General features: G+C 48.5%; 1 protein-coding gene and 1 long non-coding RNA gene across 2 annotated transcripts in view; both read left to right on the top strand.

Annotated features, from left to right (window-relative positions):
• The window catches only part of LOC142814311 (uncharacterized), a 262,754-nt gene extending 255,597 nt beyond the window's left edge, over positions 1-7,157 (top strand). Inside the window, exon 4 of the long non-coding RNA XR_012894921.1 lies at positions 7,030-7,157. This is a non-coding gene — a long non-coding RNA (uncharacterized LOC142814311). The remainder of the gene's footprint in view (positions 1-7,029) is intronic.
• An 815-nt stretch (positions 7,158-7,972) lies between these two features.
• The window catches only part of LOC119172178 (dopamine D2-like receptor), a 217,062-nt gene continuing 203,158 nt past the window's right edge, over positions 7,973-21,876 (top strand). The window contains exon 1 of the mRNA XM_075892965.1: positions 7,973-8,929. Coding sequence (XP_075749080.1) covers positions 8,417-8,929 — 513 coding nt within the window. The 5' untranslated portion in view covers positions 7,973-8,416. The remainder of the gene's footprint in view (positions 8,930-21,876) is intronic.

Consider the following 21,876-nt stretch of genomic DNA (forward strand, 5'->3'; position numbering starts at 1 on the left):
TGCTCAACGCTATCATAAGCTTTAGCTATGTCTAGTGTTACTAGTACCGCGTATTGTCGTCTTTTTCGGGCAAGCTGTATTCGGCTCTCTAAGTCGGCATGAGCACACCAAATTGAGTATTCGCTACGAAAACCTATTTGAAATGGTTTCAATATTAGCTTGTTAGCCATCCAAACTTTTATTCTATTATTGAGAACTCTCTCTATAATTTTGATCAGGTGAGATGTTAGAGAGATTGGTCTGATGTTGTCAATGTTAAAACCTGACCCTTGTTTTTTTAATATGGGAATCACTCTAGCTATTTTCCAGTCATGTGGTATCCAGGCATTGCTTAAGGAATAGTTTATAAGGTTGAGGACGTCGCCGGGTGATATCTGGAATAAAATTTTAATCATAGGAACTGTTATACCGTCAGGACCAGGAGCCGAAGAGGGTAAGTTTCTAATTACGCTTGACATTTCGGGCAATGTCACTTTTTCGTAGTCAGTCTTTATAGAGGACTTTTGCCAGTTGATTGTCAAAGTCGACGAAAATCTGTTAGCTAGACCTCTTCCGATTGTCTCCAACGAATTAGTCATTTCTTCCGTCGATAACCTGTCATAATCAGAGTTAGCTAGAGACGGCAGAATTTTGCGCGATCTCATATATCGGAATAACGCTTTCTTATTTCTAGGTTTGGAAAGAAAGTCGAAATGTTTTTTGTCATAGTCTTCTTTAGCTTTAGCCACGGTGCGCTTAAATGTAGCAGCAATAAACTTGTAATCTGCCCAATTTTGGGGGGACTGATTATGAATTAGCTGCTTCCAAGCTGCTTGTCGTCGTCTATGATCACGAGAGCACTCAGAATTCCACCACTGGCTACAAGGCTTTCTCGTATCAGACTCAATAGAAAATTCTGCTTTTTTGAACGTTCTTTTAATTACCGCACTTAATTTCATGGCTTTATTTTCATCGTTGTCTTCAGTGGGAGTAGTCAAAGCAACTTCTAGGTCATTTTTAAATTTGGAATAATTGATAAAGGTTCGAGCTTGGGAGCAAGATGGAATAATGGGGCAAGAAATTTCAAACAGTACTGGTAAATGGTCACTGTTGGTGGCGCAGTCTAGAGTAGTCCAAGATACGCTAGAAATACCCGAGCTTATAAAACTCAAATCTAAGGCAGAGCGGGATCGGTCTCGGATAAATGTGGGAGTTCTAGCGTTGAGGCATGATAAATTATGGTCTATAGACCAGTCCCACAAGCGTTGTCCACATTGATCAGTCCTAAAACCCCAACTAGTGTGGTGAGAATTAAAATCTCCAACCATAATTTTTTCTGTGCACCACGAATTAACAGCCATGTCTAAACATCGCGTGTCTTGTACACCCAGAGGAAAGTAAAGATTTACTAGAGAGAAGGGAGAGCATCCAGGCAAGGTGATGTCTAAGGCGTAAATTTCACATTCGGGGGATATACGTTTGTACGAAGTTTTGATCTTTGAACTAATTTTATTATTGACAAAGAACGCTAAACCTCCACCTTTGGATGGGCGATCCAGGCGAAAAGACCGGAAATTAGGTAGGTAAAACGAATTATGTGCTGACAGCCACGTTTCTTGCAGTGCAATAATGTCTGGATTGAATTTACAAGATAAATACAATAAATCTGTACTAGCTGAATGAATAGATCGGCAGTTCCAATGAAGAATTTTGATAGAACCTATCATTTTGACAGAATTGTTTCGGCAACTACCTTATCTAAAATGCTGTCTTTAAGAAAATCGCTCTTCGATAGGTTCTCCTTCTGGTATTTTTTGTTTTTTGAATGTTTTGAAGAGCCAGTGTTTTTGGAGACAGGTGATCGAGTGCGCTTTAGGGATTTGATGTCCATGTCCATATCTTCAGAATCCTGACCATCCTCTAGTATGTCTTCACTTATCCTCTGGTTGTCTGTACAAGAGGGCCCTGCAGCCTGTACTTCTGAAGGAGATGACTCTGCGTCTGCTTCACTTGGTGGGAGAGTTACGTTGTCTTGGGAAGTATCCTTCATATCTCTTTGTGGCCCATATATTTGCGTCAACTGAGTGGCTACAATATGAGATAAGGAGTCACAAAGGGTGGTGGCCAGGCGATCTATAGCTTTCTCCATCGCTTTTTCAATCATGTCTGCAATGGACACTGAAAGAGAAGCTTCTAAAGTTGCATTATGTCGGGCTGCAACACCAGCATATCCCTGGGTTCTTGCCTGAATTTCAGCGATGGCGTCTTTTCGTGAACAGCGTCTGCGATCAACAATTTCCAGAATTTGAGTCTCCCGCGCTTTGGCTGAGCAATTAGCGTTATCTGCGCAGTGCTGCTCATGACAAAGACAACACTTTTCTTCAGTACAATTGCATTCATTTGCAGTATGTGCCTCACCACATTTTCGGCATCTGGGAGCTGACCTACATCCTTTTAAAGTGTGTCCATAGCGCCAACATTTCTGACACTGGAGGGGACGAGGTGACAGCTGTTCGACTCTGAATATTAAAGGCCACGCCTTGATTTCAGTGGGGCGAATCGACCCGGCAAATGTGACAATTACAGACTCAGTAGGGATCTTTGTCTGTTCTACAACTCGTGAGCATCTATAAACTGCAATTGCACCTGCCTCAGAGAACATCTCTAGGACCTCAGCTGGAGTCATGTTAATGTCTACGCCTCGGACAATACCTCTGACGCATGCTAGGTGAGGAGGAATGAAGGCGCTCACCGGATTGGTAGCAAACATCGAGCATTTAAGTAAGTCTTGGACACAGAGCTGGTCAGGAGAAAAGCAGACAATGCCTCCCTTGCCAAACTGCCGGACCTCTGTGATGGTGTGATAGTGAGTTGTCGCTGCTTTGAGTTCCGACTGGATCAACTTAGGGTTTTTCATCTTAATGACTCCGTCGTTGCTTGGGACTAGGGCCACAGGAACGGAAGCGACGCCATTGCGTAGGAACTGGTCCACTGGTAGCTCCTGCGGTGAAAGAGAAGCAGACCAGAGATAAGTCCCTGGTCCAGGCGAAGAAAGCGGCATCTGTCTGGATTGACTAGCCAGAAGGGTACTAGCTAATCAATGCTAAGGCTTTAGATACGCCTATCCAAGAAGAAATTCAGTAGTGGCTACTCAGATTTCAGCCAAACCCCCAGAGTAAGCAAGCGAGCAAGTGGCCGATGAGCTGTTCCGACCTCCGAACACCCGTGCTAGATCACGGACAGATTCTCGCAAGTATGGCGGCGTTCTTCTTCCGTTCTTCTACAGCGACGGTTCTTCTTCGTGCCATCGTGCCACCGCGCTCTTCTTTTTTGTCCCTCAGTGCTTGGCGGTCCGCGTCGATATTTTTGCGATATTTACACGTGACATTTTACCTTCCTTTTTAGAAAGTTGTTTCTCTTCAACAACTTTTCTAAGCGTGAGAATAGAGAATGTTCACAGTCTGAGAGGAGGAAAGTGGTGGGTACCATAGTTGAAATCTCGGCACGCGAATCCAGCTCATCAAGCGCTCGTGCCGCACGTAGAACGTTCGAAGAAGGCAGTGAGACACGTCATCGCTAGGGGTTGAGAACGAAGCGTTCGGCTTGCCATGCATCCTAAGAACGTCCCGAAGAAAAAGAGTGGCACTTCTCTGAAGAGGGGGCGCGGCAAGAAGGCACCAGACTCTTCTGCTTCCGAGGATCCGCCTCTGCTCACGTTACGATTTCCCGAAAAACTGTGGAAGATCGTCAATGATTGCAAATCGGGCGCTATCTCCTGGTCCGTGGACGGCTCGGCCATAGCGATTGACTACATGAAGTTCCAGGTTGGCTATCTCGACAATCGCCCCGATATCTTCAAGACAAAAAAGATCGCAAGTTTCATCAGACAGCTCAACTTGTATGGATTTCGGAAGATCAGTCCCCCTTGCAGTCTCGACAGCGAGAAGACCGGCCTTCACTTCTTTAGGAACAGATCGTTTGCAAAAGGGCGGCCAGACTTGCTGCCGGAAGTGAATCGCAAGAGTGGGGAGCTGCGGTCCAAGGCGCAGAAGCACCATGATTCCTTGTACAAGGCAGCCTTCCAAAACTGCTACTGTGGGATCATGCAATACCAGGGGTGCCCGCAGTGTTGCAACAAAGTGCCGCGTCACGAATACCGCGAGGAGATGGTCAGCCTGGAGAAATCATCACTCGCTCACTTGTCACTAAGCGCTAAACTACCGGAGAGTTGTTTAAACTCGCCAGATTCCACCAGTGACCCGACTACCAGCGATGAGAACTGCACAGCCAATGACGCCTATAAGGAAGGCTCTGATCCTCCACCACCTCCCGCGCCTCCTGCCACTGTCTCCACTCCGCCGCGACTAGAATCCACAGCGTTGGCCTGGTTGCTAGAGTACTTGCCGGCGTCGCCAAAGCCGCCACCGCAGCGGCGGCGACGGCGTCGTGTGTGCCCTGTAATCCAACCTGAGGACACCATGAAGCCCAACTTGGACATTAAAACCTTGCTTGACCCCAACGAGTCACCTAATGTAGTGCTGCGCCACTTGGGGCGCGATGAGGAGCTTATCCACACACCACCGATCGAGGATTTATTCTTGCTTAATGACCTCGTCCGTGACGCTGAAACAACAGACATAGGCAGCCTCTGCTGCATCTTCGCAACCGAGGACGTCTCTATTGATGTGGTCGAGCCAGCCGCAGCAGCGTACATCTCCAGCCCGGCAGCCCGGGCGTAGCGGTTCCACGTGCGGGCTCTGGCCAGCACAGCACCGTCTGTGCCGTGCTGAAATGCTGCTCGCCACAGCTGCGGTGCGGCAGCTCAGTCATCGGCGTTCTTCACCTTTGCCTAGCACCGCCAGGTACCCTCGGGTGCACAGCTCGTGAGCTCGCGGCCCACGTCCGAGTCTGGCGCGTCACTTGGTACGTCTCGGCACCGCTCGATTCAGCCAGCAACTCCCCTGGCACCTGGATCCTCGGCCACCATGGACCTTGCACGGCTCCTTGGTCCTCCGTGCACACGCCCGCGTCTCGCCTGGCAGACCGTCTCACTCGTCCGAGCTCAGAATTGCACGCCTCGCCCGAACACTGCGAGCGCGCCTCGTGCCACCGTGTTTGTTTGTTTCCCTGGGATGATGGCTCATACCCACTCAGGGGGACTGGCCAAGAAAGTGTAGTGTAGATTTTCTGTGATTATTTTAACTATATTTAATGAATTTATATTATAATAAGACTAACGTAAAAAACAACATAAAGAAGAGCAAACGAGAGAAAAAAATAGAAAAGTCAAGTTGAGCAATTTTGAGATTTGAGGTGTTATGATTACCACTCAGCTGCGTTTACTTCACTTTGCCCTGGGGAGTAATAAATAATAATTTTTTGATTGAAGATCACAACGGTATACGCTTGGTTGCCTGAATATAATCGCAAACGGCATCGAAAGCATCCCTGTTGCAATGTCCCAAAACTGAGGCACCAAAGCTTGGCGCTGTTTCCGCCGTCGATCTAACGCCTATTTTCAGAAATGGCATAACTAGTAACCTTTTTCGAAGTATAGCGTAGCGGCGACAATACAAAAAATAATGTTCTAGTGATTCCATTTCTCCGCACAATGCGCAGAGGGGTGATGTTGTCTGACCAGCCCTGTGTAGATACAGGTTCAAGGGGGGGGGGGACACACGACATTGAACTTTAGTAATCGAAATTTAGACATCGAAATTAAGCGCGGTGGCACAGTGCCACCGTGCCACCGTGCTCTTCTTTTTTTGTCCCTCACTGCTCGGTGGTCCGCGTCGACGTTTTTGTGATATTGTACACGTCACAGTGCAGACAGGCAGACAAAATTTTTTCCGTCGAAGGTCGCCAAGAAAGACTATCCTCTTTAATATCGTCTTTAAAAGTTTCTACGCCGGGAGTCGAGCTTACCCTCCCTCGCTTCACAGCCTGCGGCGCGGAACGACACGGTACCAAGCAGCGCGCATTTCAGCATAGTAACGGCAAGCTGTTTAGGTACACAACTGGCCGTTGGTGTTACGCTGAGATCGTTGGTTCCAGCGCGTTTTCGTCATCACAGCGTGTTTTCGTGTTTTCGTCATCACAAGCGCAATGGCAGACCAGGGTTGCTATTCTGGACATTGTCGAATTCCTCCATGTTGACAGATTCCGTCATTGATCGATGCTAATTAGACAAGTGAGCTGCTACGACCTCTCCGATTGGCTTAAAATACCTCCATTACGAAATTTGGCAATATGGTAGAACTAGACAGTGTCCAGAATAGCACCACGGGCTCGAACGGCGCCCTCTGAAGATCGTTGCTCCACGCTTCGCGACGCGTGCGTACTTATCTCATAATGGGGGCAGTTTGTGCTTGTACCCTCATCACAGGTTTGCGATATATCTACAGAAAGGACGAAGCAGTGACTGCGCTCCGGAAAGAAGCGCGGCGCTCACACACAAAGAAGTTTCAACTGTGACAGCCGGTAGTTTGTGCTCGTAATATATGTATATGTGTGCGTTCGTTTCGTGCGTCCTCTGCGTTTGAGCAGCGTGCTTTAAGTGCCGAGTTGTGACAGTTGTTGGAGCCTAATTGCTCTGTGTACCTTCTTTGCATGCTTCTCTTCTGCTTGAGCAGTGCGTTGCATGTTTCTAGCTGCTTGCCGTCTTTCGTGGGACATTACATTTTGTTGCTGTAGCACTCATTCCTTCGCCCTTGTGGCGAAACAATGCGCAATAAACGCTCAACGTTTTCTGTGAAGGCACGTTTCACTGTCATGTCACACCGATTGCTATGACAGAGGAATCAGTTGTGCTTTTTTTTCTGTTTTACTCCGTGGGGGTAGTTAAACCTAACGAATGACCAAGTGCAGTGGAAGCCCAAGTTGTCCCTAAATTAAGATGCATACGAGTGACGTTGCTAGTGTCGGAACACAAGCTTGTATGCCTCGATAGTCTGGCACTGATTTTTGCTTCTTGTGCGACGCAGCGTTCACTCTCTTCTCACTCCCTTGTCACACATGCTTCCTTTCTTTCTCTCTTTATTCCTCTCGCAGGGAATTAATTAGAGTCCACACGCAGCACGCAGTCGAGTGTGTAAAAGGAGCAAGCTAACCAGAAACCAGCCGATTCCTCTGCTACCCACGCAGTCTCGACCTTGACAAAATAGCAAAGGGAAGAAAAGGAACAAAAACGAAAAACCAGGAGAAAACGACGTGGTGCCCTCCGGGTTGCTTCTTTCTGCGTCTGTCTGGCTGCCGGGTCTCGCTGAGCACTTTGCTTTCCGGTGCGTGATGGTGAAGCAAGGAATCGGTACTGTGGCGGTTGCGACAAATCGCTAGGACTAACGACCATCCGGAGGCATTCGCTTCGTCCGCGAGACTGTGGTGCCCCGCCGGGAAGGAGGGTGGAGGAGGAGGGAGTGGACTGAAACTAAACGCCAGAAAGGACGAGCAGCGAGTGACCGGACATCCTGTTTCGGAGGTGGCTGTTCTTTGTGCTTTGCCCTCGAAGATCCGCTTCCTCCAGGCAGCCCGTCGTACCTTCGGTCGTCCGTCTTTCCCCGCTGTCCGTGCGTGCTTCTGGCAAAGTCTGTGTCTTCGGACCGAAAAAGGAAAGCGTTCGGACCTCGCCACCTTAACGAATCGACTAAGACCCCACGGGCGGTGAAGCAATGACTGTGGCCAACCGTTCGGAAGCGTAGCGTCGTTGATCTCGATCCTGATCCCTCAGAGACGTCCTCGCCTACTTGTCAGCGAGTCCCGTTTTGCTGAGGCTGTTTTTTTTTTGTTCGTGTGTGTGTGTAGGCTCTACTGTATGATGTCTGCGTGACTCAAGTGAGAAGTCACGGCTTGTTTTAGAGGTCACGACTGAACACTCTCTCCGGTCTCAGCTGTGACCATGGATCTTTGACCGACGTGCATTTTTGCGTGCCGTAGTTGCCCCGATGTGGTTCTTCTCTGGACTAAGCTCATGGTGCGCTTCCCTCAGACAGCGCTGTGATTCAACTATCTTTACATTTGGATGGCTCCAAAATGTTTTGGAATGTGTAGATAAAAAAACAGCCACCAACAAACGTACTTTACTTTACGGTGTGATCGCTAGTCAATTCCACGAAGGCTCTCTTTCAATAAAGTAGCCTCGCGTTCATGCGATGTTAGTGCTACTATGACTGCGACTGCTTCAAACGGCCGTACACTTCGGCATTTGTACCTTCAAGAGATAAAACGGTCCACCGGCCCTGTACCGGAATTCTTTTACGGGCTGCCGAAGACATAGCGAGTGAAGCCTGCCTTGCAAAACAGCGAGTGATCTCGAAGACGGTGCCGCGACGTTGCTCACTAAACGACAGAAATTGCGGCCTTGTTTCGTTAGAGGCTTGACGACCATCAAGAGAAAAATGAAAATTGCTACGCCGAACGGCGGCTTGCTCGCGACGCCATAATGCCGGTGTTGGGCATGGATCGAGCGATCAGTACGGAAGCGCCGTACAATGTGACTCTAGAGGTGACGAGGGCGGCGTTGCTTAACGCTTCCTTCTCCAATGAGACTCTGGTGCTTTCCTCAGCGGCCGCGGCTGCCGGGCTGGCGAACTTCACCGGAAACTTGACGGGTGAACTGGTGATTCCCGGTGGTGGTGGTGATGTCACTTGTCCGTGGGACCCTCGTGGCGGGGGCAACTGCTCGTGGCCCGACGCGGGTCTGGCACCGGGCAACGACTCGGCCCTCGAGGCCTCCAGACTGCCTGGGGATGCGCAGCAACCGGCCGAGAAAGTCTACTGGGCCCTGATGCTCGTCATACTTCCTTTCCTCGCCGTGTTCGGTAACATCCTCATCATCCTCAGCGTGTACAAAGAGCGGAGCCTGCAGACGGCCACAAACTACTTCATCGTGAGCCTCGCGTTCGCCGACCTGCTTGTGGCAGCCGCTGTCATGCCATTCGCCGTCTACGTTCTGGTGAGTCCTGGCTCTTGCCCTTGTTTATCTCGCTATTACTTATCGGAAGGTGGGGCTATAGTTGTACATCAAAAATATTTAATTCAAGATGCAGTACGAGTTTGGTCGGTTCGTGCATATGGACGGTTTCAAGCTGAGAATAAATGTATCTGTCCACTACCGTCGCTGATTCACCCAGAGAGAATTCATCCTATCGCATTTGCTCATTTTGGTGGCATCAAGCAATTCTCGCTTATTGCAGGTAAGTGATTGCCAAATGCAGATACATGTTCACATCGCGGGTGTTCGGTGGAGAAGCTTTTCTGTTGTTTGCAGCCGAAATTCAGGCGTGGATTTCTGGGTAAACGTAATATCTATGTTGGGGACGACGAAACTTAGTTACTTAAAATGCGTAGCATATACATTGTCAGCAAAAAAGTATGTATGTATACTACGAAAGCTACCCATCATGGCTCTGTTGTGTAGCGGAATGACAGGCATAGCGCAGTTGGCGGAGCTTGACTTTCGTATGACGTCCTCGTGGCGTCACAGAGCTTCAAATTTTTTGAGGTCATAACGACATCATTGTGACGTCGTTCGTGTGACGTCCTTGAGGTTGTCATCAGGACATTATGCCTTGGTCTAAGGTGAACCAAACGGAAGCAGGGAAAAACTAGTAGAGGCGCTTCCATTCCTGGGCATAGTGCAAAAACCTCCTTATATAAAGAGAGCATTCGGAGAGGGGTGAAGCAGGGTCGGAACACCGAGTGAGACAAAACGATGGCTACCGCCGACGAGTCGTCTCAGATGGATGCATGAGGGCCCTTCTGAGTTCCTTATCCGTTGGCATTTAGCAACTATAGAAAGACCAAATGTTTGTATACAGCAACTTAATTTCGGCTGATCAGCACTGAAGGTAACCTAGCATCGCGGCTTCTGGTATGGGGCGAAGAGGAACACGGGGAGGGATGTAAATGGAACGCTATCGATAAGTTGTGTGAGGATACTTTCATGCATAACACGAACGCTTCTTTGTTTCTTGACAATAGCCTCTTGCGTTTCTTTTTTGTTCACTTAATGACATAATTAAAACCAAATAATCTATACATATAATAAACTAATGGGTCCTGTTCTAATAAGTTTCTACATATTACTTTGTGTCATCACTCAAGACACTATTTCTGGTTTTGAAAGTAATATATAATGTTCATACAGTTAGTAAAATTACCAGCACTATCAAATGTATGTTTAGTTATTAACTGCCCTCCTTTTCTACCATAAACTTTACACGTACCATTTGTAGGCCCTCACCGAAGCAGGAACTTCATTTAGACGGCAATTATTTTCCTGTTTAATAGCGAAAGTTTTTTTGTATTGGTGTTGTTTAGATATACATTGTCCAGGTTGAAACGACTAAATGCAGCGATTAAGCCTGCCTGTCTAAATGGTTTCATCCATAATTACCTTCAGGAGCAGAGACAAAAATATCTGGAAAAAAGCAAATACCATACTAAACAACTGCGAAAGCAGTGTGACAAGATAGCAAAATAATAGCGAGACAATGACTGAAGGACTTGTACAAGTCACCCATGAGCTACAAGGGAATGCCCTGGCCGCGTAATCCCTGACGGTCGTCAACCTTGCGGACGTGAGGGCGCCCCTTTGTCACCGCCAGACAAATAGCGGTATCAGATGAGGGCCCCCCTTTTACGAATGAGTGCCCCGATGACCGACGCCCTCATTATTGATAGTCCTCGGGGTGATTCTTTACTGCACTGTCTACCGATGGCTAACGCGATTGGCCTCTGTATTGCGTAATGGCGTTCCACCGGAGACAACGCCCCTGGTTGACTTCGTGTGATTTGCTTTTACGTCTATCGCGGGTTTTCAGCCTTGCACGTATCTCATTGGAAATGATGTTTTTTTTTTTATTGTGAGACTGGGAAACATCATATCACTCTGTTTTCATTGTGATTGTCTGCGCGACCAGCAGAAAGAAGGCGTGCTTCGGAAACGTCATGGCATAAACATGACTAACCTTATAATTGATCCTAGTTAAAAGCCTTGGGGTATTATTATTGTTTTATTAGTTTCCGATCTCGTGTATGCGTGAAAACGATAAGGTTCGTTTGCTTCTCTTATTGCATCCACGGTGTCTTCTCTGCGGACGTAATGTCACGGCTCTTCTACGACGTTCAAGCACAGCTACCGCTGCCAGGCTACATTTTCTTTTCTCGCTTTGTATGCGATGTCTCGCTGGAAATTTCGGAATATACAGCCCCTAACATAAAGGTACAATTTTCGGTACTGTTCATTACGAACGCCAACACTACAAAACAAGTAATGCGTTTTGATTGGTTAGCTAATTTGGTAAATAGACTAGTTATGTTATTTTCATATAGCTGTTTGAAAGCTAGAAAGGTGCTATTATTTTCGTAATCATTCTTCGAATGTTCCCGAAGTGAATGCCGTAAAGCATGGACTCTCGATCTGTTAAGCGGGACAGCTTATGGTTCTCCCATAGTGGAGTGCTGGTAACGCCTCTAAAGTGTTCCCAATTTATTCTAAACACAATCAACTGCGAGCTCTTTCCGGGGCAGCTTATGGTCCACTCATAAGCCTAAAGTGTTCTGAGTTTATTTCAAATAAACACCAACGCTTTCACCATCTAGTTTTATTTTGGAACAGTTCCTTGCAGTAATCGGTCTTCTAGTGGGGAAAGTGAGGCAATATGTACATGTACCCTGCGAAATATCCAAGTACCAAGAAAAATCGCTAGCATCGGAGACGGCCAAGCAGTACCCCCGAAGAAGGGACCGAAGCGGTCCCAAAACTTCGCGTCAGTTTACTGTCCTCAGCTTTTATCTCTGGACTATAAGCAACAATGTATGCAGAAAGTAAGAGCGCAGCTACCTAGAAGCCACCAATAATGTTCACACCCGGTTTTGCCTAGAGAAGGAGAAATGAAGAAAAAAGCCAGGAGGGTTATTCAACCAGATGTTAGCATCTAGTTTGCTGCACAGCGCTGGGGGGGTGAGGTGGAGTGGGTGATTAGGGACAAGAAAAAGGGTGCAGGGAGAGAGAGGAAAAAAGGAAAACAAATGTTCCGAATAATCATCGTTAAACTTCGAAACGTGTACAATTTTTTTCATTACGTTCTGCTGAAATATTTTTTTCTGCTGTATTACACTTCAACCGCCTTTTTTTTGTGACGTGCTTCTGATTTAGCTGCTCATTGAAAAAAAAAGCTACTGAACAACATGCTGGTAAAAATGTTTTTGTTTTGTTTTTTTTGGAGAAAGGGCATATAGGGAAGAATTTTAAGCTTCGTCAAAGCAAAACCCAGAGAAGAGCGAAGTCGGCGTGGGGTTTCCCCACAACAGCCATTTTTAAAAATAAAAACGCCAACAGCCTTTTGATGACGTTCTCGTTGTTGACAGATCTTCCTGTTAACTGCTGTGTTTAGAAAAAAAATTTAACGACTTCGAGTACTTCGTACTCAACTATGGAAGAGCACTGAGCCGTCCCGCTAAAAGCCTACTCTATGGTAGAGCCTCTTTATAGTGGCATTTCACTTGCTTATTTACTGCTTGCCGTCGATGCACTAACGCACCATAACTTTGCTCACATGTTTTGTGAAGTGGTGGTTCACTTTAGCGTAGAGAAGCACATTCGTGTCTCTGTTTTTCGATAGGAAATTTGAGTGCCGTGGTGAATTCTTAAAGCAAACCGCGGCTAAAGCAAACATAATGAGTTAGGCAGTCACAGCGAACGTTTCACTCATAATATGCATTGTGTAGATCAGTGGCAAGTAGATGGATTGCAAAACTACTTGTGGTGCAAATTTTTCTATGATGAACAGAAACGACAATACAACACGCCGACAAGCCCATACCCTAAGCGGTTTCAACCTAATGAAAATTAGTTGTGAATGAAACACATTCCATAAAAAAGCGCGCTGCTTCTTTTCCAACTTACTGATGTTTACAACTTTGTCTTTTATTAAAAGAAACTCTTCATTATGAATAAGAAGTTTATGACGCTACGCAGGTGTCCCTCCCTAGTATATTCAGCACGGTAAAACCAACTTCACTCCTTCAGTAACGTAGAAGTAACGTAGACACAAACAAAAAAAGCGGTCATTCTGAAGTCACTCTTCGAAGGTCCTATACGCATATCTCATGGAGGTTCTTGAAGGGGAAAAATGAAGAAAACAAAAAAGGCGCGAAACTGTTACTCTCTTTTAATACGAAAGCACCTTCACGGTTCCGCGTGGGAGATGGGGGAGGGGGAGTGAAAGAACTCAATATCCATGCGCCTAACTTTTCGCATGTTGCCAGATGCAGCCGCTGAGTCCGGAAAGAAATCTAAGCCCATTTCAGCTCCGCCTGTCGCAGCCATTCGTCTAAATCGTGGGCTTCGCACGCACGCATACTCACTCAAGTACGTGCGTCGACGTGTTTATTCCCTGACTGGAGCAGTTTTCACGATGAACCCAACAAATACAAGATAAGCCTGGATAACTGTACTGTGTATCTTTATGTTTTTTTAAACATCGTTTTAGTACATCGCCTTCCTCAACAATGTTCTACATCTGCTATGGGAAATCTCACCGAATGCAATTGTCTCACGCATTCCTCGTAGATTACGGCGTCGCTGTTCGCGCGCCATCCTCTCTTGCGAACAACAGGCGCCTCGCCGTAGCGCCTGAAAAATACTCGCTCTTATACACCTGCATTTCTTTTTACTTCCCTTTGTGCGACGCGCTATCACCCTCAGAGCTAAAATCATTTGGACTCTACACAACAGAGAATCCATTCTCGTTCGTACAGTGGGAGGGTAATGGGATTTCCATCAGATTTTGGAGGTGTTTTATCCTAGGAGGGAAAGGCATGTAGGAGGAGAGGAGGCTCTCATGGGCAGAATTGTTTTGTCAACTCGTCGGGATCCTCAGACGACGACGACTACGACACGAACAATACAGTCTAAATTGAAGGCACCCTCTTATCGCTTTATATTCCGCCGGAAGAACCAGGAACTTTCACGCACCCATTGTGTCCCGCCTGACGGAGCATTATTCTTGTCTCTCTCCATGTGGATTTCCCGGTGATTCAGCTACCTCGCATTGTAACCCATCAAGACTTCCCTGATGGTGCTTACCCTTCGATTTCGTTCGTTCTCTGTTTTTCTCGTAGTTATTTTTTTATTACAGAACACTTTCGAACCCCGCCTTCTCCGTTCAACGAGCCTCCCGTTTTCGTCAGGCAGTCACAGCCAGTGGCAGCACTATGAGCCAATATTCTCTGGAGGAGTAGGTGACGTCCGAGACGATCCGCACATTAGTGATTCTGTAGGGGCTCCGCGAAGGAACGCATCTGGTGGCGCAGAAAGCGCCACCAGAAGATGGCATTTCTACCAGTTGATTGTGTGCCAGAAGTTCGAAGCGTAAGCAATAAAAAAAAAGCCGCAGCATGTCCACGGAGTAAATGATGATGAGTGGGGCGAAGTGTCCGGGCGTCCACCGTCCGGGTGTCCATCTGACCGCGCGTGCGTCCATGCGTCCGAACGCGATCGAGAATGCAGACGGCACGTGGGTAACACCGACGAGGCACGAGCCAAAGAAGCCGAGCGTAAGCGTCTTCAGCGTTCCCGCCACTCTGCTTCGTCCATGCCCCACCAACGATCTGCCACAGGGGGCGTTCAGCGAATATTCAGGAAACTGAGAGAGGAACTCGTTCTCCGCGTCCCCAGGCACAACCCGCGCAGCAGCCAATCGAAGAGTAGTGGTAAAGCGCCATCTAGAATATTCTCACTCAACAGCAGTTTGCATGTACTTCTATGAGACAGCGCTGTCTATTACACTGTTCGGGAGATACTGCCTTCTTTTATTCCTCGTTTCTTCTTCTCTCGGTTACGCGTGACGCATGACAAGGTTAGACTAAGAGGAGCTTCACTCCTAAAAGAAATCCGGTGCCCTTTGTTAAGAGCTCGAGCTAATTTTAGGTGGTTAAGAAACCGAGGTTGGACACACGGCGACAGAAATAGAAAGTATTTACCCGCTACGGCCGAAAGGATCACTCCGTCATCACACGTGCGTACGCTGAAACTTCGGTAAATGTTGCGAGATAAAATTCAATTGCCAGTGGCCAGAGCTTTGGTCACAGGAATGATTACAGTGAAGTTTTACATGGCTAGGCGAGGTCGAAATTAGTTCGTTCTTCGTGCGCAAAAAGTAATATCGCGTATGCGTCACAAAAATTGGGCAAACCCCTCTGTACTCACGACCGGTCCATTTTATTTGAAGAACCCATCTGGGAGGTGGGAAGAAAAAAAAACACTTATTGTCCCTCTTCCTACGTGACTATATAGACAGTTTTACAATACTGTGCACAAAGCTAGCGGGCGTAGCTCAAACGTCCATCAATTAACTGGAGCCCACAAGCGGTTAGCGTGCGACTCATGCGCACTTGCGAAAAACGCAAACGCAAAGCGTTGCGTTACGCCAGTCGAGTACCTCTCTTATGAGGCGAAATATGTGGTGCTCGTCAGTGGACAGAGACTGTCAAGGAGACAAAATTCTAGCATACGCTATCTTGAAGACTCGTCGCTCTTGAACTATAGTCTCTCTCCAGATTTATTTTAGCTGGCATAGCTAGAGATTATACCTGCCAAAGCATAAATCACTACCCACAAAATATTAAGGTGTGATTGAATAGTTATAGTTTACCATTAGCGCAATATCGAGGGTTAAGAGAACAGCGTCACCCCCCCCCCCACACGTTGATTGCAGACAGCGCCTCATAGTTTCTCGCTATGAGACACTATCTCGCTAAGTCCGCTATCTCGCTAAGCCTCGTGCACTATAACTGTCTATTAACACCCTTTGAAGCTGCCAACAAACTCAAAGTACGAAGCACGCTTATTCTGAGTGTCATCATCATCATCATCATCATCAGCCTGACTACGTCCACTGCAGGACAAAGGCCTCTCCCATGTTCCGCCACATGCTTAATCTGAGTGTACTAGAACTGAAATGAAAAGCTACAACAGAGAAGAACCTTCGATAGCTCTCAGCTCGTGTTAAACACCAGGGCCTCACGTTTAAGCTTCGCAGGTAAAAGATCTGTGTCGGAGTGCCCGGGAGCGCCCTTATTTTTAGGGGCGAATCTCCTCTTAGTCTAACCTTGTCACTTGTCACGTGTAACTGAGAGAAGAAGAGACGAGAAAGAAAAGAAAGCAATAGAAATTGATGACCATTTCTCGTCTCATTTTCTAGATAGCATTACTCCGCCACTACTTTCCTAAATGCGTTTACTATCCGATTGGCTGCTGTGCGCGCTTTGCTTGAGTGCTCGGAGAACGAGCGCCCCTCTCAGTCTTCTCCAGTGGTGCAATTTTAACGCAATAGCGTTAGAAAGCTCATGTCGCAGAAATTCCGCTGTCGGCATCGGCACTGTTAGTTGTGAGTGAAAAATCGCCCGTGAGCGAAAAAGCTCGTTACAGAGATCGGCGCGGGAGGCTGCTACATGACTACGCGGGCGCGAGCAATCACGCTGAAACTGCTGCGCATTTGAAGAAAAAAAGTGCTCAAGGTCACGAGGCGCGGGTGACGTAGTTTCTTTGCTCCTGCCACTCCTCCCTGCTTAGCTTCCTGCGCTTTCATCGAGACGAGAAAAAGAGAAAATTCAACTGCAGCGTGCGACAAACCTTTGTAACTACACTCGCACTCGACGAATTTTTAAAATGTTTGTGGCGCTGAATTAGAAGGCAATAAGCTCCTCTAGTTAATTAATTCTATGGTTACTTGAAAAAGTGTTTCAGGGACCCTTTAGCGCATTTTGTTCGACAGGTGTCACGAAGAAAACGAGCCCATTCGGTGATTAGTAGGCACATTTGGGAGGCCTCAAACTACGTCGAAAAAGGCCGGGATAGTGGAGCCATCGCCGCTAAAAATACACAGGAACTTTCAAACAGCTGTAAAAGTAGAATACTATGTCCATCTAGCGGAAAACATGTGCATTTCCAGAGGATTTGGTCAAGCAAACAGCAAATGCAAGATAACGTCCTGCCATCAGTGAGGCATTGTGTGACTCTTTATGGCCTCCGCAATGGCGAGCGTGGGGTGTGTACCTTAGAGGCCCTGTGACTTTTGCTTAAAATTAAAAAAAATTGGCAGATCCCACGGACAGTGGGAATCGATGATATGCGAAGCACGAATGAGGAATGTTGATATTGTGACGATGGAACGCGTTTATTTACAATATGGGTAATGCAGAGGTGTAGCTCAGCCAAGGATCCACAGCGTCGCTCGCGAGCCAGTCGAGTCTCTTCCTCCTCTTCGTCGAATCTTCGCTAGCGCGTTTCACTTCCCGGTTCGCAGACGATGCCCTCTGGGCGAGTCACTCAGATGGTTGATGATGGCAAGGTTTAAGGCGCGCAACGTGTGTCAGTTGTGTTTTGCTAGAGCGGCGACCATTGCTTGTGACGCTCGAGATTACGTACGTGACGTCGCTGAGGCGGTCAAGAATGACGAATGGACCGGAATAGTGAGCCAAGAACTTTTGGCACAAACCACGTTTGCGGACTGGTGTCCATAACCACACAAGATCGCCCTTGCTATAAGATACGGAGCGATGGCAGGCGTCGTAACGTTTCTTAGAACGCTGCTGGGATGCCAAGGTTCGGAGGCGTGCGATGCGACGGGCTTCTTCTGCGCGGCAGAGCGTCTCGGCTGTCGAGGTTTCCACGTCTAGTGTAAAAGGTAGTATAGTGTCGAGACAAAATCGTGGGGAGCGAGCGTACAGCAGGTAAAATGGAGAGTAACCTGTAGTCTCATGCTTCGCGGTATTGTACGCGTACGTGATGTAAGGTAGCACTTCGTCCCAGTTTTTGTGCTTAGAATCGACATAAATAGACAGCATGTTCGTGAGAGTCCGGTTCGTGCGCTCTACGAGACCATTGGTCTGCGGGTGATATGGTGTGGCATGGCGGAAATTGCAGGCAGACAGACGCAGGATCTCTTCAACGACGTCGGCAACGAACTGACGTCCGTGGTCGCTAATGACAACGCGTGGAGGACCATGGCGGAGAATTACACAACGAAGCATAAAGTGCGACACGTGCATGGCCGTTGCAGCAGGTATTGCAGCAGTTTCTGCGTAGCGCGTTAGGTGGTCAACACAGACGACGACCCATCGATTGTTACTGCTCGATCGTGGAAATGGACCGAGCAGATCGACACCAACAGTCTCGAAGGGAGAGTTAGGAGGTGGAACAGGATGGAGAAGTCCTGGCGGCGTAGCCGTGGGACGTTTGTGTCGTTGGCATTGTTCGCATCCAGCAACGTATTTTTCCGTGTCGTGTCGCATCTTGGGCCAATAGAACCTTTGCTGGATTCGTTGAAGCGTTCTGGCGAAGCCCATGTGGCCGCAGGTTGCGTCGTCGTGTAAGGACCGAAAGACGTGAGCCCGTAAAGTGCGTGGAACAACTAGAAGCAGACGGGCGCCTTGTCCGGAATAATTCTTCTTGTAAAGGACGCCGTCATGAACCACAAAAGAGCTTGGGTTTGCGTGTTCATTTGCGGAGGCGAATAGAGAATCTAAGGAGCGGTCCTCTTGTTGGGCTGTCCGGAAAGTCGCGAGATCAGGGAACTCAGAGGCAATAGCGCCGATATACTGGTCGAAGTTGTCAGCGTCGCACTCCGTCATCGGTAGAGGAAGGCGCGATAGGCAGTCGGCGTCTGCGTGCCGGTTACCGCTCTTGTAGCGTACTGTGAAGTCGAACTCCTGTAAGCGCAAAGCCCATCGCGCCAGTCGTCCAGATGGGTCTCGGAGGCCTACCAACCAGCATAGAGAATGATGGTCGGTGATTACCGAGAAGCGACGACCGTAGATGTATGGGCGAAACTTGTGCACGGCGAAAACAACTGCGAGGCACTCCTGTTCTGTGACTGTGTAATTTCGTTCTGCCTTGCTCAACGAACGACTCGCGTAAGCGACCACGTGTTCAGCATTGTCATGGCGCTGAACGAGCACTGCACCAAGGCCGATTCCACTGGCATCTGTGTGAATTTCCGTTTCAGCAGAAGGATCGAAATGGCGTAGTACCGGTCCTGAAGTCAGTATGAACCGAAGCTGCTTAAAGGCTGCTTCGCAATCCGGTGTCCAGTGGAAAGGGACATCCTTTTGCAGCAAGTCGGTCAGTGGTTGTGCTTTATCAGCGAAATTCGGAACAAATCGACGAAAGTAAGAACACAGGCCCAGGAAGCTACGCAACTCCCTGGGGGACTGCGGCTGCTTGAAGTTGCTGACAGCGGCGACTTTCTGCGGGTCCGGTCTCACGCCATTTTTATCTACCAGGTGTCCCAGAACCAAGGTTTCACGTTCTCCAAAGCGACATTTTTTTGAGTTCAGTGTAAGCGCAGCTTCCTCGAGACAGGTTAGAACGAGGTCAAGGCGATGATTATGTTCTTCAAATGTTCGGCCAAAAATCACGACATCGTCCAGGTAACACAGGCAAATTTCCCATTTGAGGCCCCGTAAAACGGTGTCCATATATCTTTCAAATGTGGCGGGGGCATTACACAAGCCGAATGGCATAACATTAAACTCAAACAGACCGTCGGGTGTAACAAAGGCCGTCTTTTCTTTGTCAGCCGGATCCATGGGGATCTGCCAATACCCGGATCGCAAGTCCACCGATGAAAAATAGGACGCTGAATGCAGGCAGTCGATGACATCATCGATGCGAGGAAGCGGGTACACGTCCTTCTTAGTTATAGAGTTGAGACGTCGGTAGTCAACGCAGAACCTCCAGGACCCATTTTTTTTCTTGACCAAGATAACAGGCGCGGCCCAGGGACTTGACGATTCTTGAATTACGCCAGAGGTTAGCATCTCGCTGACTTGCTCTGAAATCACCTTGCGCTCTGACGCGGAAACTCGATAAGGTTTCTGTCTGAGGGGGTGCGCAGATCCGGTGTCGATCTTGTGACGAGTGCGTGTGCTGGGCGTCTGAGGTCTATGCGACTTCCGTGCAAAATCAAATACTTTAGCGTGCCTGGCCAGCAGTGTAACCAACACTTTGCGCTTATGCGAGGGAATAGACTTGCTAACCATCTTATAAAATTCGTATTCCGTGCCGGATACATCAGCATAGTTCGAATTTGCCGCATTGCTGAGAGCTCCTATGCAGATACTGCACTGCCCTTCAAACATGGCAAGGCGCATTCCCTCTGGTAGTACAACAGACTCGGATGAGCAGTTAACTACCCATAATTTAGTTTTTCCCTCGGTGAGAGACACAACGCAGCGCGGCAGAAAGATGTTTTTCTTCATGCAAGGCAAAGGCAACGGCTCAATCACAATATCAGGAGAACTGAAACTCGAGTCGGCATTCGAAGCAGCAACGGGCACGCTGGCAGTAGACCATGCTGGTAGAATAGTGTCTTTAACTACAACGAGTTTGTCGTCTCCGCTACGCTGAGGCTGCTGGGCGAGGGCGGACAACAGAACCTCGCCTGCCCCGCAGTCGACAGTCGCACGGCACTCTTGCAAGAAGTCAATTCCAAGGATAACGTCATGCGTGGAATGAGCGAGCACTGCGAATTCTACCTTGTACGCTTTGCCAGCAACACGAACAGACACAGTGCACACACCTACTGGACACAAAGCCGTGCCGCTGACTGCTCGAAAAGTAGAAGATTTATCCCAATAAAACATAACCTTGCGGCCAAGTCTCTCCTTGAAAACTAAACTCATTACAGAAACTGTTGCACCGGTGTCTACCAGAGCCATCGTGGGAACATCGTCAATGAATACATGAACCTTGTTGTGAAGCATGTGAACTAATGGAGGCATACTTGTGTGCAAAGCGGTACGTCCAGCGACCTCGCCTCCATCGGCCGCGCCGGCTAGTTTCCCGGTGGCGGAGAGGAAAGCCGCGGCCGGGGACGGGGAGATGGGGACCGTCGCTGGCGCGTGGTAGGTGGCGTCAAGCTCCTCACAGAGGCAGGCGAGTCACTGCGGATGTTCGGCCGGTGCCCGTGCTTCTGGGCAGTTGAATCCGAAGGCCAGTAGGCGTAATCGGGCTGTTGACTTCGCCGTGCAAGCATCGCTGGTCGGTCAAAAAACGTCGTGCGTGGGCGACGTCGCGATGGGCAAAACCGGGCGATATGTCCGCGAACACCGCACTGGTAGCACACGGGGCGTTCCCGAGGCACATTGAATGCTGCGGTGTGGAGAGGATGCTCAGGGAACTGTTGCCACTCGGACACAAACGGAGGCGGTTGGCTGTCGTAGCTATAACTGCTGCGGGGCGCATAAGACGACTCGACGTAAGTAGCCTGTGGTGGCGGAGCCCTCAGCCGTGGACTGCGGGTGGAGTAACTGCGCTCGTCGAAACTCGCAGCATTGATGCTTGGGGATAGAGTATCACACTGCGGGTCTCCAGCTTGCATGGGAACAGAGACATGGCGACGCAGTTCCTCCCGTACAATCTGACGAATGGTGGAGGAAAGGTCGGCAGGTAGAGAATTCTGGCAGACATCGACGGTGGCAACAGTCGTGACGTTGGCCAGACGTCCGAACTTCGATGTGATGCGACGAGTTTTAAGAGCCTCGAAGGTTCGGCAGTGGTTAATCACGTCGGCCACGCATTCCAGGCTCTCCTTGCCAATGAGGAAGTGGTAGACGTCATCGGCGATGCCCTTGAGTATATGGCCCACTTTGTCTTCTTCCGTCATGTGGGCATCCACCGACTTGCACAACTTCAGAATCTCTTCAATGTAGGTTCTGCATGTCTCACCGGTGACTTGAGCCCTCTGCGACAACGTCTGCTCGGCACGTTTCTTCTTCGTTGCTGGGTCTCCAAAGCATTTCTTAATTTCCTCCACAAACTGGTCCCAGGTTGTCAATGTGTCTTCATGGTTCTCAAACCATACCAGCGCCGTGAAATCGAGGAAGAGCCCC

This window comes from Rhipicephalus microplus, chromosome 4 (assembly GCF_043290135.1).
Source record: "Rhipicephalus microplus isolate Deutch F79 chromosome 4, USDA_Rmic, whole genome shotgun sequence".
Taxonomy (NCBI): Eukaryota; Metazoa; Arthropoda; class Arachnida; order Ixodida; family Ixodidae; genus Rhipicephalus; species Rhipicephalus microplus.